The sequence below is a fragment of the Megalobrama amblycephala genome, linkage group LG8 (assembly GCF_018812025.1).
Source record: "Megalobrama amblycephala isolate DHTTF-2021 linkage group LG8, ASM1881202v1, whole genome shotgun sequence".
Taxonomy (NCBI): domain Eukaryota; kingdom Metazoa; phylum Chordata; class Actinopteri; order Cypriniformes; family Xenocyprididae; genus Megalobrama; species Megalobrama amblycephala.
The window spans coordinates 36,354,770-36,382,767 of NC_063051.1; the positions used below are offsets into that span (position 1 = coordinate 36,354,770).

Sequence of the window (27,998 nt, forward strand, 5' to 3'; positions counted from 1 at the left end):
ACTTTTTGGCCAGAAAAAAAGAGAGAATAATAGGGATAGAGACAGCTCTTTCTTTGTCTTAAAGGTAGAGAAAAGGAATATTTTGAGCAGCTTTGCAGCATGAAGAGCAGCCGTAAGTCACATCGCTTGTTTAAATCAGTGCATTTAAAAGGAGTCACTTCCCTGGCATTTAAAGAAAACAACAGAAAAAAAAGAAGAAAAAAAACAACAACAAATATACCATAGAAACGTATTACACCAAAAATATATAAAAATCACACGTCACATAAAAAGGACTCAAACGCAGGCGATACGGCCGCTTCCCCTCCTTCGTTTGTGTCCCGTCCACTTAAACATGGAACACACAAACTTTCAGTCGCACACAAACAATCGCAGGGATTCTGGGTAACCGGCGCTCATCGCCTGCGTTGGGCTGAAATCAGAAGATAAGAGCATCACATCCACATCGTAAACAACACCGCCACCTCACCAGTACAAATCACACCACACGCGCTAGTCCACAGTTTTACGCGCCTAGTCACTAGAAAAAGCTATTGACTTCAATAGTTAAGCCACTTTTGGTACAATTGCAAAAAAGAGAGCTATCAAACAACTTTATAATTCTTTTTTTAAATGTTTTATAAATAATGCAAGATACTCTGTTCTTTTTTTTTTTATAAAATTCAAGACTCCACCATATAGACAAAGATTTTTAGAATACGTTACGCAATGTCACAGCAACAAAGTTATGGTAAAGCTTGTGAGATTTCACCAGTTTATGTCTTTCAGTCAGTCTTTCAAAAACAGAAACTTGTTTTTTTGTTCGCCATATTTCATTCTCGTTTTTAGTGGGGAAAAAAAAAAAACAACCTCTCTGGATCTACAAACAACGAAAGACATTATAACCTTCACTCTGAAGGTTACACAACATGAAGCAATTCACCATAACCAAATGACAAGAGAAGGTTACACAAAGCAAACAAAACCTCAAAATTTAACATTGCACAACATAAACATGTTATTGCCTTGCCGATAAAGATGATCTCCTGTCTTGAAACAGACGACTGGAGCACATAAACTGGTGGCAGATTATTCTGATAGCTACCATATGAACAACATCAGCTGATTTGACTCCGCCTCCACTCCTCCTGCCCGTCAGTGATTGGTCAGTGCATAAATTAGGCTCAGGTAAAGGGAGTTTCTCATTGGCTGATTCTCTCTCCTTCAGTTCCACGGCAAAACATACAGACGGTGGAAGAGTTTGGAAGTCTGAACGGTTTAAAGTGTTTTGTGCCTGCAGTCCGTAAACAAAAGGACGGAAAAATGGCGAAACAGCATATCCAAAGAGAACAAAAAACACAACGCTGTATAAAAAGTACAACATTTCCAATAACACAAACACTGAATGATCACATATCAATAAAACACTTGGACCCCATGTGAAAAACACAATACGAAGTCGCCAATATTTGTACAAAATTACAAATCTCACAGCAATATTAAACACATCCACCAGGAAAATTTGGCTGCATGTTTTTAGATTTTAGTTATGTAATTTGGAGATCGTTTTTGGAAGCCCAAGTGAATAAACCGTCCTAGATGTGCTTTCCTTCTTTTGTAACCCAGAAAAAGCCACATTAGAGAGCATTGCAGCAAAAACTGAAGGGTTTTGTCATCAGTCTGTTTTCTTCCCCAAAAGCGCTGTGAAATCGAGAAGAGAGCGACGAGCGTCCCGCACCTAAACCCTCATGCACTGACCAACCCTTCTTCTGCGTGCGGTACTAAGACCTCGCGTCGGTTTTCGATTTAACTATCGTGATAACACTGGTGGCTCCCACCTTGCCGGGAACGAGGGGCCCGATGACGGAGGCCAAGTGCCCGCGGTGGGACACGGGTGCGGCCGCGTTAGAAACGGGGGCCACGGGCCCTCGGGCCACAGTTCTGGCGAAGCTCTGCAGAGCCTCGTATTTGGAGCGCAGCGCGTCCAGCTCCACTTTCATACTGGCGTTCTCCGAAGCCAGCTTCTCCACTTCCTGCTGCAGCTCCGCCTTCTGCCTCTCCAGCTCCTCCTTCTGGGTGACGCGCTTGACGCGGCAGCTGGCGGCGTAGCCGCGGTTCTTCAGCGTCCGCCGGCGCTGCTTCAGCTGCAGGATCTCTTCTTTGGACAGGCCGCGCAGGTGCTGGTTGAGCTCACGGACCGACATGGACACCAGCTCATCGTCCGTCAGACTCGTCCCGTTTTCGCCGGGCTCCCTCTTCACCTGAAAGATGGAAGAATGGGAAAATTTAAAGGGAAGAAATAAAATGGTATGGTTTAACAGAAATATATTATTTTTTATGGTTTTTAATGTACTTATCAAAGTCATAATAATAAGATTTATTATAGCAGTATTTTTAATTATTCATCTATGTTTTAATTTAAACATTAAATCTCTCATACAGCACTTTGTTTGCCGAAAACTGAAAGGAATTGTTCAATTTTCATAATATAATAATTAAATTGTTAAAGTTTTATGAATTCACACCAGCGTTTTTGATAATGTATTTGTTAAATAAACACAGAAAAATAATAAATTACTAAATTAAAATAAAAAAATATTATTACATTGCTAAAGTTTTTTTAAAAATTTAATTTAACTTTTTTTTTATCAAAATCTAATTAAACCATTAAAATGTAATGCAGAAAAATGAAAACAGAAATACAGAATTTCTGGAAAAAATAAACTATTATTGTTCAGATTTTAATAAATTATTAATTATTTAAAAATATATATTTACAAATTTAATCTGATTATATAATTAAATATATACTCTACCAAATATTTTATATAATCTAATAAATATATTTAAAAATATTAATTAGATATGCTTTTTAATTATCAAAATTAAATTAGACCATTAAAATGTAATGCAGAAACATTTAAACAGACAATACAGAATTTCTGTAAAAAATAAAATAAAACTATGATTGTTAAAATTTTAATAAATTATTGAATTGCTAAAAAAACAAACAAATTTATTCCAATTTTATATATTTATTATTAAATATTTTATATAATCTAATAAAATATATATTTAAAATTTTTAATTGATTATCAAAATTTAATTAGACCATTAAAATGTAATGCAGAAAAATTAAAACAGACAATACAGAAGTTTTTGTAAATTTTTATAAATTATTAAATTGATTAAAAAAATAGTTTAAAATTACATATTTAATCATTTGATTCGTATATTCAAATATATAATCTGATAAATATTATATATTCATATATTTTAAAAAATGTAATTAGACATGCTTTTTGATTATTAAAATGTAATTAAAATCATTAAAATAAAACAGACAAAACAATTTCTGGAAAAAAATAAAACTATTGTTAAAATTTTAATAAATGATTAAATTGCTAAAGTTGTATTAACTCAATTGATTAGACATGCTTTTTGATTATTAAAGTTTAATTAAACTTCAATTAAACTCCATAAAAAATAAAAAAAGAAAATTTGGGAAAAATAAGACTGAATTCATAGGGCCCTAATTAATGGAAATTCATATAAAAGCCGTCATCATTTACTCCACCTCATGATTAATTTAAAAGAATGTTCAATACTGTTATGATGATTTTTTAGTGTTTTTCAGTCAAATTCATCATCCACTTTTATTGTATTGACAAGAGCAGCATGAACATTCAGGATGAGGGAGTAAACGATGACAGACTGATCATTAACAACAGGAACATGAGAAATCAGACCGCTCACCTTCAAGGCCTTGTTTCCTTTGTTAGTGGTCGTCATGCCACGAGGAACCGCTGCCAAGCCACGCAGATCTACAAAACAAACATGTATAAGAACTGGGTATCAACATGTGAAGTTTAATTATGGAATAGAGCTGCGTATGACTTCAAGGATGATGCTTATGATGAGAAACAGCAAGTGAAAGCAAAAGAGTTTTGATATCTCCTGCCACGTGTGAAAGGAACCAGGCACCTTTCTCTGAAAAAAACAAACTGGACTAGTGAAAGTGATAACTTTGAACCCACGGCTTCCTGTTTCAGACTTCCTCTGTGGTTCTGGCGGTTGGGAGCTTAATGTTCTACAACACCTTCTCTGCATTCGAGTCTCGCTGCAGCCAATAAGAGGAAGGAGAAGCAATGATAAGGAAGTGTGTTTTGGGCCACGGTCCAGGGGATTACCAGCCGCCGGTGAAGGGCGAGCAGACAGACAGAGGAAAACGGGATCCCTTCCAAAAAACCCAAACCCAAATGAACTACAATCACCGTCTGAATCAAACGATGAACAAACCAATCGAACACTGCAGTCAACGCACACTAACTGCGTTATAGTTGTCTAATTAAAAACAGAGTGTTTTGGGGAGAAAAAAAAAATCATAATTTTACAATCCATTTCCAATGCAATGATATTCATATTCAATATATTTCTCAATATTTAGGTAATTATTAAAAAAAATTACAAACCATTTAATGATTCACTGAATCTACACTAAAATGCTGGGTTAAAAACAACCCAAGATGGGTTGAAATTGGACAAACCCAACTATTGCGTTGTTTTCTGGACATTTTTTTAACCCAACTATTGTTTAAAAATTACTATATGTCTGGCTTAAATTGAACTCAAAATATGACACATAATTACTAGAGGCAACAATAATAATCAAAAACAGAACATTATTAATAAGCAGTTAAATAAATGTTATTCGCTGGATTAAAACACCCCAAATCGGTGGGTTAAAACACCCCAAATGGGGGGGTTAAAATTGCCCAAATCAGTGGGTTAAAACACCCCAAATCGGTGGGTTAAAACACCCCAAATCCGTGGGTTAAAACACCCCAAATCCGTGGGTTAAAACACCCCAATTGGCAGGTTAAAACACCCCAATCCGTAGGTTAAAACACCCCAAATCAGTGGGTTAAAACACCCCAATTGGCAGGTTAAAACACCCCAATCCGTAGGTTAAAACACCCCAAATCAGTGGGTTAAAACACCCCAAATCAGTGGGTTAAAACACCCCAAATCAGTGGGTTAAAACACCCCAAATCCGTGGGTTAAAACACCCCAAATCAGTGGGTTAAAACACCCCAATTGGCAGGTTAAAACACCCCAATCCGTGGGTTAAAACACCCCAATCGCTGGATTAAAACACCCCAATCGGCGGGTTAAAACACCCCAAATCAGTGGGTTAAAACACCCCAAATCAGTGGGTTAAAACACCCCAAATCCGTGGGTTAAAACACCCCAATCCATGGGTTAAAACACCCCAATCCATGGGTTAAAACACCCCAAATCAGTGGGTTAAAACACCCCAAATCGGTGGGTTAAAACACCCCAAATCAGTGGGTTAAAACACCCCAATCGGCAGGTTAAAACACCCCAAATCAGTGGGTTAAAACACCCCAAATCAGTGGGTTAAAACACCCCAAATCCGTGGGTTAAAACACCCCAAATCAGTGGGTTAAAACACCCCAATTGGCAGGTTAAAACACCCCAATCCGTGGGTTAAAACACCCCAATCGCTGGATTAAAACACCCCAATCGGCGGGTTAAAACACCCCAAATCAGTGGGTTAAAACACCCCAAATCCGTGGGTTAAAACACCCCAAATCCGTGGGTTAAAACACCCCAATCCATGGGTTAAAACACCCCAATCCATGGGTTAAAACACCCCAAATCAGTGGGTTAAAACACCCCAAATCAGTGGGTTAAAACACCCCAAATCCGTGGGTTAAAACACCCCAAATCAGTGGGTTAAAACACCCCAATTGGCAGGTTAAAACACCCCAAATCAGTGGGTTAAAACACCCCAAATCAGTGGGTTAAAACACCCCAATCGGCAGGTTAAAACACCCCAAATCAGTGGGTTAAAACACCCCAAATCAGTGGGTTAAAACACCCCAAATCCGTGGGTTAAAACACCCCAAATCAGTGGGTTAAAACACCCCAATTGGCAGGTTAAAACACCCCAATCCGTGGGTTAAAACACCCCAATCGCTGGATTAAAACACCCCAATCGGCGGGTTAAAACACCCCAAATCAGTGGGTTAAAACACCCCAAATCCGTGGGTTAAAACACCCCAAATCCGTGGGTTAAAACACCCCAATCCATGGGTTAAAACACCCCAATCGGCAGGTTAAAACACCCCAAATCCGTGGGTTAAAACACCCCAATCCATGGGTTAAAACACCCCAATCGGCAGGTTAAAACACCCCAAATCAGTGGGTTAAAACACCCCAAATCAGTGGGTTAAAACACCCCAAATCCGTGGGTTAAAACACCCCAAATCAGTGGGTTAAAACACCCCAATTGGCAGGTTAAAACACCCCAATCCGTGGGTTAAAACACCCCAATCGCTGGATTAAAACACCCCAATCGGCGGGTTAAAACACCCCAAATCAGTGGGTTAAAACACCCCAAATCCGTGGGTTAAAACACCCCAAATCCGTGGGTTAAAACACCCCAATCCATGGGTTAAAACACCCCAATCCATGGGTTAAAACACCCCAAATCAGTGGGTTAAAACACCCCAAATCGGTGGGTTAAAACACCCCAAATCAGTGGGTTAAAACACCCCAATCGGCAGGTTAAAACACCCCAAATCAGTGGGTTAAAACACCCCAAATCAGTGGGTTAAAACACCCCAATCGGCGGGTTAAAACACCCCAATCGGCGGGTTAAAACACCCCAAATCAGTGGGTTAAAACACCCCAAATCAGTGGGTTAAAACACCCCAAATGGCGGGTTAAAACACCCCAAATTGGCAGGTTAAAACACCCCAAATCAGTGGGTTAAAACACCCCAAATCGGCAGGTTAAAACACCCCAATCAGTGGGTTAAAACACCCCAATCGGCGGGTTAAAACACCCCAAATCAGTGGGTTAAAACACCCCAAATCAGTGGGTTAAAACACCCCAAATCAGTGGGTTAAAACACCCCAATCGGCGGGTTAAAACACCCCAAATTGGCAGGTTAAAACACCCCAAATCAGTGGGTTAAAACACCCCAAATCGGCAGGTTAAAACACCCCAATCAGTGGGTTAAAACACCCCAATCGGCGGGTTAAAACACCCCAAATCAGTGGGTTAAAACACCCCAAATCCGTGGGTTAAAACCCAATTTGGGTTGTTTTTAACCCAGCATTTTTTAGTGTATGTTTTGAACCGATTCACTGAGAGAGTGATAACACTGCACAATAAGGTAGGAACAAGTTAACATTAAATATTTTTTACAGCATTAATTAATCTTTGTAAATTTTATTTAATAAAAATCCAATTCTTCATTGTTTGTTCTCCATGTTCACAGTGCATTAACTAGTGTTAACAGATAGGTAGTACATTCGTAAATATGGTAAAACTAATATTAACAAATGCTGTAGAAGTATTGTTTGCTGTTCGTTCTTGTTTACTAGTGTAGTTAACTAATGTTTAATAATGGAACCTTATTGTAAAGTGTTAGCAAAATATCTGTCGTAACGCTGTCATGCCTCTAAATCACAAGACGATGTTAGTTTATCATGAATACTGAATTAACTGTAATGATCTTTTTCATCACAAATCAAAACCAGTCCTCACACCATCATCTGTGTTTTTACATCATTCATACATCAGAATAATCAGAAAAATCTCACACACACACACGTCTACAATGACTCCCATTGAGGCACTCCCTCAGTGTAATGAAGGGTTGTCGTTGTTCCCGCCGTACAGCGACATCATGGGATACAGTGAGCGTGATTCTGCACATTCCTAAACACAGCAGTTCACCTGATCCTGAATCAGAAATGAACATCACAACGCAGGAAATTAAAAAAAGCAGCAGAAAAACTTGCTCAATTAATATTCGACTCAAAGAATTGTTTTTTTCTTAAAATATCACAAAACCCCTCATTTCAGCACTGGTCATTCACAACGCCGATTCAAAAAAAGACTCAAGAAATGGGTGTGTGAAGCTGTGGAAGGTGGCAAGAGGGGAGAAAACAACCAATAAAACACAGACCTGCCACACACTCATTATACAGACACACGAATAGTAAAATACGAGCTGAGAAAAAACAGTTGGGAGCACATTAATGCATTTTAAAAATACATTAATGCGACAACAAACTCACAAAAATCTTATCATTAGAGACAACTAACAACAATCATGCAAATCAGTGCTATATTTGTTTACATTGATGTGCAACCTGTACTGTTAACATCTGAAAAAAAAGTGTTTTAGGGTTTCATGACCCTTTAAATATGCTTGATCAATCAAATTCCATTTTTTCCAATTTAAAATTTTCTGGATTCCATTTTAATTACATTTTAGTCATCAAAATCATATCAAATCAGCTGAATTAAATCAAACTTCAAAATTTTTGTGCCTTATGAAATAGTTTTAATTTTCTCAAATTCCATGTTTTCCCCAAATTAATTTTTTTTGTCATCAATTCTAGACATCAAATCAACTGAATTCACAAAACTTTATGAAGTCACCTTGAATTTCCCAAATTACATTTTTTTCCCAACCAAATTTTTCTGGATTTAATTTTAATTCAAATCTAGTTATCAAAATTACATCAAATCAACTGAATTAAATAAAACTTCAAAAAATGTTGTACCTTATGAAATAGTTTTAATTTGTCCAAATTCCATTTTTTTCCCCCAATTACTTTTTTTCTGGATTGCGTTTTAATTGAATTCTAGACAGCAAAATCATATCAAATCAGTTGATTTCCTAAAACATCAATCTTTGTATCTTATGAAGTCGGTTTTAATTTTCACAAATTTTCCCAACTAAATTTTTCTGGAATTCCATTTTAATTCAAATCTAGTCATCAAAACCATATCAAATCAATTGAATTCATAAAGAAATAATGTATTCAACCTTCTAAAAAGTAATTAAAAGAAAACAATTTATACCAAAATCATTGTTTTTAATTTAATCTGAATCATTATTTTTGAAATAATTCCCTCAACCCCCATCAATTTTAGTCATCAAAATCACATCAAGTCAACTGAATTCCTAAAACTTCAAAATGTAATCAATCTTTGTGTCTTATGAAGTTGGTTTTAATTTTCCCAATTATTTTTTAATTACTGTTTTAATTCAAATCTAGTAATCAAAATCATATCAAATCAATTGAATAAATAAAGCAATAATTTATTTAACCATCTAAAAAGTAATCAAAGGAAAATAATTAATTTACACCAAATCATTTTTTAATTTTCTGTGCTGCACAACAGAAACTAATGCATTGTGTGTAAATGCAAAACACACCGTTAAAATCACCTAGTCAGTGGCTTTTCTGAACAACACATCGATCGTTCTTAAGCAAGCCCTGCATAATTAGGCTTCATTATTTAAGTAATTAGACTAAAAATAAATAAACCCCATGATGACCTGGCTAAGTGACTAGTTAACCATCCTGACCCATCCCTAATGTGTGTGTGTGTTTTCCTGGAAGTGGATTCGGAGAGAATCCTCGTGTTAGTGATGACACAGACAGACGGCTCCCATGGTGTGAAGACAGACAGAGAGAGAGAGAGAGACAGATAGTGGCTCCTCTGACCCCGTCATGAATCCTGAAGTTATGAATAGAATCACATCAAAGGAAGTCACAACATCAGCAGGGGAAGCTACATGACTCTCTCACACACACACTCTAATAAGACTGAAGGACGCCTGCCATGACTTACAGTGCAAACACACACAGTAACTCTTATCAGAGAGAATACGAGTGGGCGGAGCTTGTGTTTCCCCTCCCACCAAACCCACATGTGCTCATCGGGGAGGAAGCATCAGAATGTTTAAAGAGCTTCAGATTTTCTTTAGAAATTGACATACAGGCAACGTCCGAAATAAACTTAAAAGTTACTCTGAGAACACTGAACCATTGCAATAAACTGTGTTTTACATTATTGAATTGAAAAATGAATAGAATAGAAAAATAGTAGTAGTAGATGAACGAGCTGCAGCAATTAATATAGTAGAATCAGTTTTATTTTTGTCCCAAATTCTATTTTTTCCTATTTAAATTTTTCTGGATTCCATTTCAATTAAGTTTTAGTCATGAAAAAAATCATAATCAAATCAGTTGAACTCATAAAACTTTCAAATTGATTTCATATTGTTATTCCATTTTTCCTATTTAATTTTTTCTGGATTGTTTTTTAATTAAACTGTAGTCACTAAAATCATGAGATTTGTCATCCATGTTGTAATTTATTTATACAGTAAAATTCACAGTAGGCTTTATTTGACAAAATTTAATGTAAATAATTGGTAAAATAATGTACATTAATTGTTATTTTCCTTTGATTACATTCTAAAAAAAAAAAAAAAAAAAAAAAAAAAAATCGAATAAATTGTTGAAGTTTTATGAATTAATTTGATTTAATATGATTCTAATGACTACAATTTAATTAAAATGCATTCCAGAAAAACTTGAAAAAAAAAAAAAAAAAAATGGAATTTGGGAAAAATTCAAACCGACTTCATAAAACTTCAAAATTTAATCAATCTTTGTGCCTTACGAAATCAGTTTGAATTTTCCCAAATTCAATTTTTTTCCCCCCCAGTTAAGTTTTTCTGGATTGCATTTTAATTAAATTGAATGCAATTTAATTTAATTCATATTAAATCAAATGAATTCATAAAACTTCAACAATTTATTAGATTTTTTTAGAATGTAATCAAAGGAAAATAACAATTAATGTACATTAATTTACCAATTATTTACATTAATTTTGTCAAATAAAGCCTACTGTGAATTTTACTGTATAATGGATGAAAAAGCATGATATGATTGCATGATATAGCTTAAAATAATAAATATTTGTTGTAGTTGTTCTTAAATAATAATTTAAATTGTATTATTACTACTACTTTGTTAAGTACATATTATAATATAATTACAGTAACAACATATTGTTGTAATAATTCCTTCAAGTTAAACCAAACGTTTAATTTGGTGATCTGAAGAGCTTTGAGTTTTCATTTACTGACGTCAGAGAGGATCAGACTATTACACTTGCAGTTTTAAGAATAATCCTGTTTAATGTTGCACTTCATATATAAAGTTAGTGACCAGCTTTACATGACGGCATCATTCACATGTGTGTGTTTGTGAAGTGCTGATGTCTCAGACAGATGAAGGGCGTCTGATCACAATCACAGAAGTTCCTCAGAGGACACACAGGTTAATATAATGACACACACAGTCTGTTTAATATTCATCTGAGAGGAGAAGGACACCCGCTGCTGGACGCACAAAACACATTAACTCTGATAAAGGACTTACGCTGTCCTCTGTGTGTGTGTGTGAAGATGAGGAGGGCTGCTGTTGCCGTGGTAATGAGGGATTCTTCCTCACTGACCCAAAGATATCACAAACGAGACAGAGAAAAGGTTTCAGGATCAGAACAGCTCGATCACACATGCACGCTGTAAGTCTTCATCTATACTACATCAGTTTGTGCATTTTGCTTCATATAAACTTTTCTGTCCTCTGTACAAAAAACAGATCTCCTCACAAAAATATACATACTGTAAAATATATGTTTATATATATATATATATATATATATATATATATATATATATATATATATATATATATATATATATATATATATATATATGTTTGTGTTTGTTATGGAAGCTTGTTTCCACCACAGAATAAAAATAAATAAAAGAAATTGCGACTTTTTATATCACACAATTCTAATTTTATAACTCACAATTGTTTATATCACAATTCTGACTTTATAACTCAATTTTAACTTTATAACTCAATTCTGACTTTATATCACACAATTCTGACTTTATAACTCAATTCTGACCTTATAACTCAATTTTGCCTTTATAACTCAATTGTGACTTTATAATTCAATTCTGACTTTATATCACACAATTGCGACTTTGTCACACAATTCTGACTTTATAACTCAATTCTGACTTTATAACTCAATTTTGACTTTATAACTAAATTCTGACTTTATAACTCAATTCTGACTTTATAACTCAATTCTGACTTTATAATTCAATTCTGACTTTATATCACACAATTGCGACTTTGTCACACAATTCTGACTTTATAACTCAATTCTGACCTTATAACTCAATTTTGACTTTATAACTCAATTTTGAGTTTATATCACGCAATTCTGACTTTATAACTCAATTCTGACCTTATAACTCAATTTTGCCTTTATAACTCAATTGTGACTTTATAATTCAATTCTGACTTTATATCACACAATTGCGACTTTGTCACACAATTCTGACTTTATAACTCAATTTTGACTTTATATCACGCAATTCTGACTTTATAACTCAATTCTGACCTTATAACTCAATTTTGACTTTATATCACGCAATTCTGACTTTATAACTCAATTCTGACCTTATAACTCAATTTTGCCTTTATAACTCAATTGTGACTTTATAATTCAATTCTGACTTTATATCACACAATTGCGACTTTGTCACACAATTCTGACTTTATAACTCAATTTTGACTTTATATCACGCAATTCTGACTTTATAACTCAATTCTGACCTTATAACTCAATTCTGACTTTATAACTCAATTCTGACTTTATAATTCAATTCTGACTTTATATCACACAATTGCGACTTTGTCACACAATTCTGACTTTATAACTCAATTCTGACCTTATAACTCAATTTTGACTTTATAACTCAATTCTGACTTTATAACTCGCAATTGCGACTTTATATCACACAATTCTGACTTTATAACTCAATTCTGACTTTATAACTCAATTCTGACTTTATAACTCAATTCTGACTTTATAACTCAATTCTGACCTTATAACTCAATTTTGACTTTATAACTCAATTCTGACTTTATAACTCGCAATTGCGACTTTATATCACATAATTCTGACTTTATAACTCAATTTTGACTTTATAACTCAATTCTGACTTTATAACTCAATTTTGACTTTATAACTCAATTCTGACTTTATAACTCAATTCTGACCTTATAACTCAATTTTGACTTTATAACTCAATTCTGACTTTATAATTCAATTCTGACTTTATATCACACAATTGCGACTTTGTCACACAATTCTGACTTTATAACTCAATTCTGACCTTATAACTCAATTTTGACTTTATAACTCAATTCTGACTTTATAACTCAATTCTGACTTTATAACTCGCAATTGCGACTTTATATCACATAATTCTGACTTTATAACTCAATTTTGACTTTATAACTCAATTCTGACTTTATAACTCAATTTTGACTTTATAACTCAGTTCTGACTTCATAACTCAATTCTGACTTTATATCACATAATTCTGACTTTATAACTCAATTTTGACTTTATAACTCAATTCTGACTTTATAACTCACAATTGCGACTTTGTCACACAATTCTGACCTTATAACTCAATTCTGACTTTATAGCTCATAATTGTTTATATCACTCAATTTTGACTATATAACTCGCAAATGTGACTTTATATCATGCAATTCTGAGAAAAAGATATTGCGCAAAAAAGTTGAAATTGTGAGATAAAAGGTCACAATTATCTTTTATTTTTTATTCAGTGGCAGAAACAAGCTTCCATAGTATGTAAATTAAAAAGTGATTAAGTTACAAAAGTGATTCAGACAAAAAAAAAAGCAGTGAGAGATTCTCTTTTTTGTTGTTTGATTAACATTAATGACAAACGACAGCAGGTTTATTAGGCTGCTGTCACTTTAAGACCGACTGCACAGATCCAATATACGTGTGCACTTTCTTTCTCAACTGTTTACGTTCACTTAAGACATAAATTAATGCGTTTACTTGCAAAGACAGTCATTTTGATACAAGTATGTGTATTTAACCATTCAAGCCGAATTAGGCGGCAAAAAGAACTCAGTTCAGTACTCAAGCGCTCGATGAGCAGCGGCTCATGTGCGCACGTCAGAAACAGTCTCTCAGACAGCGTGTGCATATACCTAAATTAGTCGTCTTTCGCTGCTTACTGCTCTTCAATCACTTGTTTTTAAACCGCAGTGCTTTATAACGCATGCAAATGATAAGCGTTCATGACCACACAGCACAGCAACGTCACATGAGCATAACTGCGATAGAGATGATAACCTGTTGACAAATTTAATCCTGTCTACCAGTGTATCACCCACCTCTAATGCCAGTACAGGATATTTAATCATCTGCAGTTCGACAAACTTCAGTCAAAAACAACCACAGAAGCAAAACTCGTAAAACTGTGTAAGTGAGAGAATGAAGAACAGATGAAGAAAGCAGTGAGGAAAGAGAGTGAGCGCTGGGGGTTGTTGGGAAGCTCTAGGTCAAAACTGCCTCCTCAACACATTTTGTGAAGCTTAGCGGAGAGCGGCGGGATTGGGGTCGAGCGAAGGGGAGGAAAAGAACTGAACTCAGCAGCAGACGACACAAGAAAACCTGCAATTAGAAAAAGTTCTGCTGCAAGACCTTCAGCAGCTCGCAGACGTCAAACCTGCGCAGACTCCAGCCGAGACAGAGAATACTGACTGTATATCAGAATATCATCATGATTTTATGTTTTAGACATTAAGATTCCTAAAATCTGTCATTAAATATCACTATTCTTTGCATTTATTTAGCAAAATAAACAAGAAATATATATATTTTAAAGGGGACATATCATGAAAATCTGACTTTTTTTGTGTTTAAGTGCTATAATTGGTTCCCCGGTGCATCTACCAACCTAAAAAAACGTAAAAAAGGACAACCCAGCAACTTTGTTTTGGTAAGCATGTGAAAAAACAAGCCGCTCAGAATTCGCTCCACTTGTGACGTAGGAAGGTGATCTTATTATAATATTACCACCCCTTAATCTGCAGGTTTCCACCCATGGCGCCGTCATTTTGTTTTTGCAAGCGACAACGGTGTACCAGTTTTATCGCCATAATAAAAGTTATTGATGATCCTCATTTTGGCTGCGTGAGATTCTCCAGCTTTGTTGTTGTTGAGCTGTTAAAGCTCCGCCCTCTTCTGGAAAGGGGGGGGAGCAGCAGCTCATTTGCATTTAAAGGGACACACACAAAAACGGCATGTTTTTGCTCACACCCAAATAGGGGCAAATTTGCCAAGCTATAATAAATAATAAATATATATGTATAATAATTGATCTGTGGGGTATTTTGAGCTGAAACTTCACAGACACATTCTGGAGACTCAAGAGACTTATATTGCATCTTGTGAAAAGGGGCATTATATATTAGTTTATTATTCTTGATTTATTTGATTCTATTTCATTGCTTGAAATGATGCTCCATTTGAGAAAATAAGCAAATTTGTTAAAGAAAGCATAATTTCAAACGACAAAATAGATTAAAAATGTTAAACAAGAATAATAAATGATCAATAAATCAACTTAAAATATTTTATATATTATCATATTTTCTTGTATAAAATATAATAAACACATATAAATCAATTAAATAAATAAAATAAAAATCTGTAACGCTTACAAATAATGTCCGCTTACAATAAGCAATATATATGTTAAAAGTATTTATCATTTCATGTCCATTAAATAATATTAACATTCAAATTTTGATTTTGAAAATGTACTAGTAAATGTTAAAATGAACATTAACTAAGATTATGAGTTATTTATCATTGTTATTTCATGTTAACCGATGTCGTTAACAAATAATACCTTATTGTAAAGTGTTACTTAAAAATCTAATCTCATCAAAAGGCTGAAAAATATGGAGAATGTATGTGAAAAATATGCGTTTACGTGCGTGTCAGTATACATAAAGATTAGCCAGTGGCTCGCAGCAGCACATGATGGTTGATCAGAAAGTGGGTCTCCGTCTCTCTGACCTACTTCTGTATGAAGGTTGATGTTAATGTTCGGGTCTGGACAGCCATGGATCGTCGTATGCAGGAATGTGAGAGTGTGGTCACATGACTGACACACCAGTCTTAGATTCAAGGAAACAGATTCACAGGTGAGTAAAGGTTTGTGTGGGCCTTTCCTAGAAGTTCATCCAGTTTTAGTGTTGTTAATCCTGTGTAAACGCTCTTGTGCAACACAGAAGGCGTCTTGATTTGTACTAGTAAACACATACTTTTATTTAAGGGATTGATCTGAAAAAAAAACCCTATCCATCACAGAAGCACGTGCAAAATGCTGGATTTAAATAAAAACATGCCTTTTTAACTACTGAGAACCAGTAAAATGTCTTCACTTTCCAAGACATTTCATCTACTTGAGGCACAAATATCAGAGCCGTGAGTCTCTTGAACAAGACACACAAAGAAAACAAGAAACTACAAGAGGCTGAAAGGAAAGTAAAAGCATCAGCGTGAGAGCGACAGGAAAACTCAAAGGTGCAATTAGACGAGTGAAAGACGAGAGAATGATGGTGAGGCGCTGGAGGAGAGAAACGCTCCCCGTCTCAGGTAGTGTGTGAGAGAAATCTCCTCACCGCAGCAGAAAAACTGCTCCGTCAGGAAGGCCTGTTTTTTATAGTAAGGGCTTTTTCCAGCAGAGAGACTCGTGGGTTAATTTGGTTCTCCGAGGCACACGCAGATAAGTTAACTAAATCTTATTTCCCCCTCCTGCTCTGTCGCAGGTCAGCACAAACACAGACACGCCAACACATAAATATCGCATGCAGAGGAAGAAAGAGCGAATGTTTGTCGAGATGCAGCAGGTCTCCATGAATCGGACCAACGCTCGAATGAGACACGAGAAAACAGTCATGTGACTGTTGCATCTTTTCAACGACTTTCACAGATGACAGATATCTGCGGTTAAACACACCTCTTAAAAACAGACATACGCACTCACATACGCACTGGGAATTATTTGTTTGTTTATAATTCAACACTATGCCAAACAGAGAACAGATTAAAAAGTAGTAAAATACACTCTAAAAAGTAATTCAGGGGACCTGTTACCACAACTTAAATAAATGCATCGTTGCAAGTTAAAAATTCTAATTTATTGTTTTTTTTTAAGATTTTTTTTTGTTGTTGTTGACATAATAATGTTGATTATTACATCAACTTAATATTGTCTGTAATTTAAACTCAAATATCTGCATTAACTGGCTTTTTTTTTTAAATTAGGTTGTAGTAACTTAATGAAATTGCGTTGATAACTTCAGAAATTAGACAGCATGCTCCCAGCATGCTTTGCATATAGGACTGGAAAAGGAGAATAAATGTTGAAATTAAGTCTTAATTTATTTGTTTTTAGTAATAGGAAAGACCTGTTAGTGTTTAATGCTTTTATGTTTGACATTTAAAAAAGTTTTAGTGGTTACCACTGTGCTGAAGAGTAGATACATGAAGGTAAACACTATAAGCAATAATGCCAAGTAATATCTTATTTGTTCATTAAATATACATGTTAAATAAGTTGTATTAGCATGTGCTATGAAAGCTGTTGATTTGAACTGAAATAAGATTAATTGGTTCCAGGGCTAAAACTCGTTTATGCTACAAATTATGCTAAAATCTGTCATTAAATATAACTATTCTTTGCATTTATTTAACAAAATAAACAAGAAATATATATTTTATTTAGACTGATTGTATATTAGTTTATTATTCTTGATTTATTTGATCTATTTCGTTGGTTGAAATGATGCTCCCTTTGAGAAAATAATAATATTATAAGTATATTTGTTAAAGGAAGCATAATTTCTAGAGATGCGCCCATACTAAATTTCTGAATCGATACCGATAAATGATTATTCAGAGTGATATCTGTCGATACTGATAACGATATCGATAGTTTTGGGGGTTCTACCTTTTATACCTTCTTTAAAATTAATGATAATTTAATTATAATTAATAATTATTCATTATATTTTGAAAGAAATCCAAATGAAAACATTACTCTCTCCATTTCATCAACTTGTTTCAGAATAACTGGTATCAGTTATAAACAAACACATTACTCAAATTAATATTAACACACATTAACTAAATTCTGAAGATTAAATTAATGTTTCTCAACTTTCTGAATGTTATTAATTCATATAATTACTATTAATATTGAATATTAAACTGGTTTCTTAGCATTTTCTTTACACAAAGCACAAATTCAGTGCATTTTCCGGCCCTCTTTTGATTGACGGGATACATCAGCCCTGACTATCGGTCATTACCGATTATTGGCCGATATATCGGTGCATCTCTAATCATTTCAAATTAAAATATTTATATATGTTATCATATTTTCTTACATAAAAAAATAAATATCGGTAACACTTACAAATAAGGCAAGTGTAATAAATAATTAAATTGTAATGTAATATCTTACTTGTACATGCTAAATAAGTTACAGCGGTTGATTTGAACAAACAGATAAGATTAATTTATTCCAGGCCTACAATCAACTTAAAAATTTGTGTTTATGCTACAAATTCCTCTAAGTCAATATAGCTTGTTGGTTGAACGTAAATTCATTCAAAGTTGTCATAACTCAAGACATTTTTTGTTGAGCCAACATATTTTTTTTTAGAGAGTATGACGTGAAAAACAAAACAAAACTGGACCCTGGGGTTGCAAAAAAATTTCATTAATGGAGATTTTTATCACTATGTAATGCCAGTTGGTGGCGCTAGAGGGATTGCGTTAGAGACTCCAGAATTGTTGAGGTTAATGTTCAGACTGTCCTCTATCTCTGTGCCAAATTTCACAACATTTTACCATACGGTTTTATGGGCCGCTGACATAAACTCAAGAGCGGAAGTTTTATAAAATTCAAACAAGCTGAGAGACAGAAAACACAGAACCAAGAAGACAATCACTAACTACTGTGTGTGTTTAATAACTCAACGTAGCGGCTGTGAAGCATGCGAGGAACAAAATCATGATGTTTTTAAAACGGGACACTTGGCTCAGCTTCTTCTCGACATCACGTCCTCCATCCTCTTGAGTGTTTGTGTAAAGAGTTGATGACAGTCCTCAAAGACACCAGCATACACTTCAGAGAAAATACAGAAACATTAAACACCTCAACAAAGAGACAAGCCACACCTGCCCGAAAAGGTAAATCTCACAAGAAGTGAGCTTTCTCCTTTTCTGTCTCGATTTCACTCGTTCGGAGGTTCATTTTGGGCGGGTGGAGATTGCAAGAGCGAGCAACACTTCAACACTGCGGGTAAAAACTGCAGCAAAGCGCAGCCGGGATGATGCAACTGGAAGACATCGAATCCAGGCAGAGAGAGAACGCCATCAAGTCCAGGAGACATTATGAATATCCATACTTCACTGCGGCAGATATGTTTCCAAGAAAAGTTTCCAGTTGAATGAGAAGCTTTGATGATTATCTTTCAAAACTTTATTTGTAAAATTCATAATTGCATGGAAAACATCCTCACAGCATCTGAGAGATTAAAAATTGCACCATTTTCAACTACTAGACCATAAAACAGGTGAAAAAAAATCCCATGGAGGCAAATCTACAGGCTTTTGATCAGTAAACAACCAGTTTGCAGCCAAATAATGCAAATATGCATCGTGGCAGCAGGTTTATGCATAATCTAAATGCATAATTTTTGCCTAATAAAAATACAAACAGCCATTATAAACACATATTGGCATAAAGGGCATCCTCAAGCTGAGAGATGCATGTGACAAAATCCCACACATTGAAGGAGGAATTTGAGTTTTCGACTAGTAAACAATCAGTTTGCAACCGAAAAACAATCTTGACACCTGCAGGTTTAGCAGCACAAACACCTCTCAAATTTTCATCTAAATGAACAAATGGAGTTTGTTTTGTGCTTGTCGTGTTCCCGTTCTCTAATGTTCGGACTGCAGTGGTTTGCGTGTAATTCCCGTGGTATCTGTCTTTAAAACTATGCCACTGTTCTGAGGCGCTGCGTTACTATACTTGAGCTGTATCTTACAGCGTATTTCATCATTGCTCAAAGAGGCCATGAAAAAAATAGACTCCATTGATCTACACACACACACACACACACACACACACACACACACCCTCCTCCAAAACACACACTTTTTCCTCTTTATTTACATTAACTCAGTTAAAACTTTTCTGTGTGGTGGAGGGCGTAGACTCACACGCAATGACCTCAAATAACCTTCATCTCCGTTTGTGCATGACCGCTATTACACAGAGTCATAAAGATGAACACACACACAGCAGTGGGTTAATGATCATTGAGTGTGTGTGTGTGTGAGAGTGTGTGTTTACTCTTTACAGCACCTGCTAATGCAGCACACACACACGCAGCTCAACATCTTTCCTGGAGTTTCATCAACCCTCCACACACACGTCAAGGCTAATGTGTGTGAATTCATACAGCAAACACAAACATCAAACAACTGTTGCTGCTGTGTGTGTGTGTGTGTGTGTGTCTCACCGATTCCCCCACAGAAGGTAATAAATCTCAGGCTCATCTCCTGCACTGAATACTGAACAATGTTCATTTGTCCTCATAAGCCTGAGCGAGAGATATTTATTAAACAGAAGAACAGAGGGAGAGAGAGAGAGACTTTCTGAAGGACACCTGTCCTCCAGCTCAGACACAAACACTCATCACTCACACTGACAACTTCCTGTTAAAAATATCCTTCTCTAATAAATTAAAGATGTTTGGACAAAATAGGACAAATTCAGACCAGCTGCAACTGACTTCCTGTTGAGATGCAAACAAGCGGCGAATCTCACAAAACCTCCCAACAACATGTCCAGATCTAATTTTAGCAAAGGAAAGATTTTATTATATATATATATATATATATATATATATATATATATGCCAATAAATGACAGTAATCAAAATAGACTGTTAAGTAAAAACAAATAAATAAAAAAATTGTAAAAATAAATAAATAAATAAATAAAATTTAAATTATGATTTACTACATATATTTTCCCTTCTGTTGTTTTTTTACTAAATTGTAGGGCTGGGTATTGAGACAATTTTCACGATACGATTTGATTACTATTCACATGCTTGCGATTCGATTCGATATCAATTATTTTGGATGTAGTATTTCAGTTACAGTACATGGCAAATTTTCTAGAGGAAAAAAAAAAATCAACTAATGCTGTAAACTACACATAAAAATGCTGCTCTCTAGAGTTCACTTTTCTAGCTGACTAATGAGTTTATGCTCACTGAATATGTTTTTCTGAGGTAAACGTGACGTTACGTGACATTGTTTACAAGCTGACGTCTTTCCGAGGTTGAAACACTGATTGAGCGATTACACGAGACATGATACGGATTTCAGTAAGTTGTACTGTATATTTTAACATACCTTCAGATGTTCATGCATGTTTATTTCGCTGTAACTGGTATTAAAGCGGAGGAGAGGATGATCACATGCTTCTCTTTAACTGAGGCGCTAAAGCGATCTGTCACGCCACATTAAACAGCGCCAAAACGGTATTCATTTGAAATCTGAGACTTTGCTTCATATCAAAAGTAACAAGATTATTGCGATTTATTGGATGGGAGGCGCTACACATTCTGCTCATTCATCAAGTGAAATCAGACTAGACTAATCGATTCTTGGGATTTAAGAATTGATATCGGTTCGTAAAAATGAGAATCGATTAAAATCGAGAAATCGATATTTTTTACCCAGCCCTACTAAATTGTATATATATATATATATGCTGTACATTTACAGTAAAAAATGTGTTAAGGTAAAAAAAAAGAAAGTATAACAACATCAAAAGGGACATTTTTTATTATTACTTTTATTATTATTTTTTTACATGACAAAAATCTGTTTTGATTACTGTAATTTTTACGGCATATATCAGTGTGAACAGGCAAATTCCCCAGTAAAAATCACATTCCGGGGGGTAAAATCCACATTTTCTGCAGCGTTCCTCTGGTTAAATTCGCATTCCAGGGTCTAGATATCATGTTATTTGGGTTCGAATCAACCTGCAGACATTAAAAACGGCAACAGCGATAAAGAAAACCGTGGACTTGGCAACACTGGTCAGGAGTCTTTACTGGTGAATAAAATAATTGAGAAGGAAATGTGTTCCAGTGTACTGGGTCCATGCAGGTCTTAAAGTGACAGTAGCCTAATAAACCAGCTGCTGTCTATGTGATTAATGTTAAATCAAACAACAAAAGAAAATAGAAAATAGAAAATCACCCAATTCTTGAATGCATAACTTAAATATATATCTTTAAGAATCAGTGTATAGTTAATTTATGCAGTTTTTTTTTACATTATATTATTTAAAGCTGCAGTCCGTAACTTTTTTTTTTGGTGAAAAATTATCCAAAATCAATTTAAACAAGTACATAACCAGCCAATGTTCAAAACTATCTCATTACCTTAGCCCGATTCACAACGGTAAGCTTGCAATAATGTTTTATAATAAAATCAGCACTGGTGGGTTTCCGCGAGAAATTTGAGTATACAGCCGTTCGTCTTTGTGCCATTATGTCACGTCTGTTTACATAAAGGAGGAGTCGTAGCTAGTAGGCTATATTATGTGAGGATGATTTATAGCCTTTTCTCACAGCAGCTGAAATAATTAAACATATCATTATCATAATCCAGAAAGGTCCAAATGACAATCATCAGTGACAACTGGAGATTCACTCGTAGTCAAAAGCAAAAGACTTCGGACTGTGGAATCGCTACAGAAATTGAAATCTACAGGTAACGCAATGCTGATGTTGATAACATGAACAATAATTTGCGCGTGATCCGAGCTAAGCGATCGTTAGATTTAATCACGATTACAGCGCGGTTTATTGTAATGCTTTTTTTTTATCAGTTGGTCAGAACAAAAGTGTCAGATTTGTTCAGATGATATTTTCCGGTAAAAATTCTTATTTTGGTCATACTATAAAGACGTAGAATCTGTGATTCTGAAGTACAGTATCCACACGATGTGGTGACTGACAGCAAACATTAGACTCATCCGCACTGAGGCACAACCCACGTAAAGATGATAATTCCACAGATAACTGCAATTGCAGGTTTCAAACAGAGATGGCGACAAAGAGGCAAAACTTTTACGCACTGCAGCTTTAATATCTTACTTACTATTGCTACTATTAAATAGACCTACTGTAGCCTACCTGAAAAGTGTAAAGCACTATTTATTTCATTTGTATCTTTCTTATAGAATGTGTAATATTGTTTGATTGTATATTTGCTTTAGTAACAGCGATAAAATAGTTATTTAATTTTACGTTGTGATTATAAAATGACCTTTTAAAAAATATTAAATTATGAAACAAGATTTTGGTCATGTCAACCATCCCTATCACAACCTGTTCAGAATATTAGCAAGATTGATATTTGAAACAATGAATTTTAAGTTCTGTCATATTCAATTGCCGTTTTAGTTTTTTTGCCATGGTATCAATTCAGTATCGGTATCGAAGTATTTTAGTCAGGTAGTCAATTTTGGTATCATAACAACACTAGTGTTAAGTGCACTTCTCCACCTCATTCTCATTTCTGTACCGCAAACCCTAAAGATATAAGAGAGTCTAACAGGACAGATTATGTGTTCAGAGAAACTGATGCAATCAAACAGGCACAAATGGGGTTGATATGAACACACACACACACACACACACACAGCTCTGACTTTAGTCTTCTCTAAAACACACACACTTACTGCTAATGCAGCCGCATCGCTCTGAATAAGAGGAAGAGTATTCTGCTGGGGGAAGAAAGAAAAAAAGGAGAAAAACTACCTGTTTGTAAAAAAAAAAGAGGAAGAACAGAAATTGCAATCTGTTGCAAAACACTTACTGTAAATGCAAACGATCACATTTCTTTTGGTGATGCAAGTCTCGCATTTTAAAAAGTTGCAAGTGCAGCAATCCGCCCTCCTCTCGTTCATCACACCGTTTAAAACCGCTCACACCGTTTTACACCTTTATTTAAGATTAACCCGCGGCAGGCGCATCTCAAGTTGTTTCCGACATCATCATCCATGTCACATTACGACGTCTTTTGCTCGCTCTCAGAGCACAAAGATCACCAGTAACCAGCGCAAACACCATCTGTCAAGCGAGAGACTGTTTTTTGGTTGTCTCAGCACTTTCAGAGAATGCCTTAAAGACAAAAAAAAAACTCTCCTGTTCACCACAACTTCAATCATGCACTCGTTTGCTCTCAACCATCAGCAGATTTCACTCATAAGCTTCAGTCAGCGCTCAATTAAGAGTGAATCTTCAGCCTAAAGTACAGTCCTGATCAGATTACACCTCTCTACCACAGAGCTTCAGACTCTAATTGCCTGAATATCACAATTAGCTGGAATTGTTATTGGGAGATTTCCGGTTAATGATGTAAACTGGCTCTTAAAAGGGTCTAAATGGATTTACATGGTTACAAGGATCTCACTAACCAAAAGAAAATGGTACCACCAGTATGGTGCTACAACTTTTTTAGACATGTAGCAACTTTTGGATTGAGATGCAAATACTTAATACATACTATATAAACATGATAGCAGTTTTGGACACCATTGATATGTAAACTTACATTCATGCATTTGGCAGATGCTTTTATCCAAAGTGACTTGCATTGCATTCAAGGTGTATCAGTTCATGCACTTCACTGGGATTCGAACCCATCACCTTGCGTTGCTACTGCTGTTTGAGCTACAGGAATATCCACATCAAAATGTATTTGTTTGTTTGTAGTTTAACGCCAGCTAATATTTTCATGGTGAGAAACAGCACTCTAAAAAATGCCGGGTTGAAAAACACAAGTTGGACAAACTCAGCGATTGGGTTAAATGTTTGACCTGACCTGCTTTTAAACTATTGTTTAAAAATTACTATATTGTTTGCTTAAAATGAACCCACAATATGTTGGAAATTCATATTGATATGTTAAATATATGAATGTTTAATGAATATTAATTAAACAATAAACATTTATTAAATTGCTTATTAATAAATGTTCATCTTTTGATTATTATTGTTGCCTCTAGTAATTATGTGTCTGATTTTTCTGATTTTGAACCTATTTTGGGTTCATTTTAAGACAGTCATATAGTCATTTTTAAACAATAGTTGGGTTAAATAAAACTGTCCAGCACGTTGGTCAAACATTTAACCCAACCGCTGGGTTTGTCCATTTTCAATCCAACTTGGGTTGTTTTTAACCCAGTATTTTTTAAAGAGAGATTTGACAGCAAAATATAAAAAGTTAAAAAGTACAAAACTAAAACTAAACTAAATGTACAAAAATGTATCTTCTATGTGCAATTTTATTAAAAATCTCAATGAGGTCAGTATCTGTGATGATGCTGAGCAGGACTGATGCCCAGAAATGCTGTCTAGGTTGAGCAAAAATCACTTTACCATGGTACAAAACCACTAAAGCTGATTTAACAGCAAACAGCCTGTAAAGCAAATACACAAGTACAAGCAGCAGATATGCGTGTATTCTAATCATATCTTCCCTGAATCAATGTAAAAATGCAATGTAAACATTACTAAAAAAGACACATAATAAGTGCATGCTATATATAATTATATTTTGCTGTCATTTGTGTCTACACAAGTGTAAAAGCAACTGATAAAGACATCAGTGAAACGCGCAGCGCTGCTGTTATTGATGCACGCGCTCTCTCTCCGTGCCTCGAAAGCTACCCGGTTCCGCGCGCTCCGATGTGCCGTGTTGCCATGACGCCCCGGTGCCCGGGCTCACGTCAAACAAATACCAGCGATTGATGAATCAGCATCTTCCTCATCCGCTCAAATGCCCATTAATACCGCTGATATGATGATTTTCAGCAGCGCTGATTTGAAATCACGCTGATATCATGATTCCGAGCGCGCGCGCGGTAACGGAATTCAACAAATGCTCCACAAAACTAGTTTCCCGTTCACAACATGAATAAAACGGGGCGTTAAATCATTATGTCAAGATAAACAACGATAATACCATAGTGTTCTTTGAAGTACAATTCAAAAACAGTGATATATCATTCAGTAACATGGTATATTTTTATAAGTACTTTTTGTACTTTCTTTTAGCGAAAATAAAAAAACAAAATGTGTTTTATTGTCTTAACTAACAGGGAACGTTTCAGAACTTTCAAAAGTAACGTCCCAACGTTTGGAAAATGATATAAGGGAATGTTCCCGCGCTTTAAATAAAAAACGGTTTAAAACCCTTTTTTAAAAAACGACGGTTTGGATTAAAAAAATATCCGTTAGCAAAACGTTATGAAGAACATACATTTTTGTTCGCTGTGGTCTCGAACCCTAATGTGTTCCCTACCTAGGGCTCGTAAGCACCTTAACGATTCGAAACGACACAGATGCCCATGAAATGATGTCAATGTAGGCAAGTAAATACCATGACACACGAATCAGAAGCATATAACAAAAAGTACTACACCTGATACTATAGTACCGCCACAGCACTTTTACTAAGGGTGTAAACCTGTAGAAATAATTCCCTCGTCTCGCGTAAAACAGACAAAAACGTCTGGAGAGAAAGAATAACGCACCTCGAACCCGGACGATCTGTGTCCAGCGCAGACGGTTCTGATGAACCAGCAGGTTCCGATTATTCAGATCCAGAGATTCGCGTGTGCGCGCGCGCGTGCGTTTGTGTTGCTGTGTAACCTCTGCCTGACACACACACACTCTCTCTCTCTTTCTCTAAATATAACACAAGCCGAATCCCGCTGATTTCTGCAAATGTTTCAAATCGAAAGCGACGATCAGAGCCGATCTGAGCAGCTGATTGATCACAGATTAGGGTGTGTATCGATGAGCCCTTTGTCTGTTCGCTGTCATCATGTCTCAGTGTGTGTGTGTGTGTGTGTGTGTGTGTGAGAGAGAGAGAGAGAGAGAGAGAGAGAGAGAGAGAGAGAGAGAGAGAGAGAAAGAGAGATAGAGAGAGAGAGTGTGTGTGGCGGGTTTTAAGCGGAATGACCCGATCGTGATGATTCAGCACGGCGAGCCCTTTAAAACGCGCGTCCCGCTCAACGCGCGCGGCGGCGTCATGTGACGCGCACACATATGAACATATGTGAACACTGATAGTTATAATATAGTAAACAACACACATATTAATAAAGTATTGTAATATTAACACCATTTTATTCTTAGCCTTTTGCTAGTATAGCTAAATACATAGATAGGGTAGTTAAATATAACGGGAAATTATATATTCATGATTATAAATAGTTCTAAAGATCACCAGTAGTTGTGATAAAAAGAAAGAAAGGGGAAAAAAGTTATTTTTGGGTGATATAGCTTTTTTAATAAAAAAAATATATTTTTACAATCCATTTATGAACAACTTGCCGAATAATAGTTATGAATTACATATTTAAATATTTATGAATATTCATAACTATAAATAGGCAAATTTAATAAACCAGAATTAATGCATAATACTGTGATGCTGCAAAAAAAGACACTAAAAAGCAAAGCGGAGATATAGAATATATGAAACTTCTTAAAATACAAAATACATAACTTTTATTCTAGTCCCTTGACAATTTTTTTAATTTAAATACTTAGAATTATTATTATTAATAATAACAATAATATAGAATATTGTTGTTATTATTTATTATTATTTTTAATATAAATAACTAGAATTAATAATAACACTACTTTTTTTGGTGCTGTTATTCTTTATTTAATTCCTCATTTTGTTTGTATATATTTGTAAATGGTTCTGCACTAAAAAAAGAAACTGACATATACGCTCACACGCACGCGCAAACACATACACACACAGTGTCGTGCACACTCAGCAAAACAGGTCTGAGCCGAGCGACTCTCGTCCGCGTTATAAACACATTCAGCATCGACGCACTCACCGAACGCGTCGGGAAACGTCTGGAGCTGCAGATGACGGTGTCTGGTGGAAGCGAAAAGAATCCAGCGGGAGTTTGACGCTGTTGTCGGCGAATTTGAGACCGTGTTGATCCTCTTTCTCTCGCGCTGAAGCCAGACGTCATATGATTTGGCTTGGTCACGTGGTTTCATTCATGAAGGACCTACGCAACGGCAGCGCGACTC

The 27,998-nt window shown here is 35.4% G+C and overlaps 1 protein-coding gene across 4 annotated transcripts; it reads right to left on the reverse strand.

Annotated features, from left to right (window-relative positions):
- Positions 1 to 142: 142 nt before the first annotated feature.
- Positions 143 to 27,994, reverse strand: mafgb (v-maf avian musculoaponeurotic fibrosarcoma oncogene homolog Gb). Of its 4 annotated transcripts, none has more exons than XM_048200927.1 (4): positions 27,797 to 27,994; positions 3,736 to 3,803; positions 1,818 to 2,240; positions 143 to 412 (listed from the first exon to the last, which is right to left on the reverse strand). In XM_048200927.1, the coding sequence occupies exons 1-4, from the start codon at positions 27,963 to 27,965 to the stop codon at positions 329 to 331; spliced, it is 744 nt and encodes a 247-aa protein (XP_048056884.1). In that variant the 5' UTR covers positions 27,966 to 27,994; the 3' UTR covers positions 143 to 328. The 4 variants fall into 4 exon arrangements, with proteins under 4 accessions (XP_048056884.1, XP_048056886.1, XP_048056887.1 ...); XM_048200929.1 differs by lacking the exon at positions 27,797 to 27,994 and adding an exon at positions 26,468 to 27,053; XM_048200930.1 differs by lacking the exon at positions 27,797 to 27,994 and adding an exon at positions 26,356 to 26,380.
- Positions 27,995 to 27,998: the final 4 nt, after the last annotated feature.

Excerpts from the sequence above, each read along its gene's own strand:
- mafgb (XM_048200927.1), bottom strand. The coding sequence starts at position 27,965 with ATGAAACCACGTGACCAAGCCAAATCATATGACGTCTGGCTTCAGCGC. Across the intron at positions 2,241-3,735 it reads AAGGAAACAAGGCCTTGAAG|GTGAAGAGGGAGCCCGGCGA; the intron begins GTGAGCGGTCTG and ends TCCATCTTTCAG. Across the intron at positions 413-1,817 it reads GGCCCCTCGTTCCCGGCAAG|CCCAACGCAGGCGATGAGCG; the intron begins GTGGGAGCCACC and ends TTCTGATTTCAG.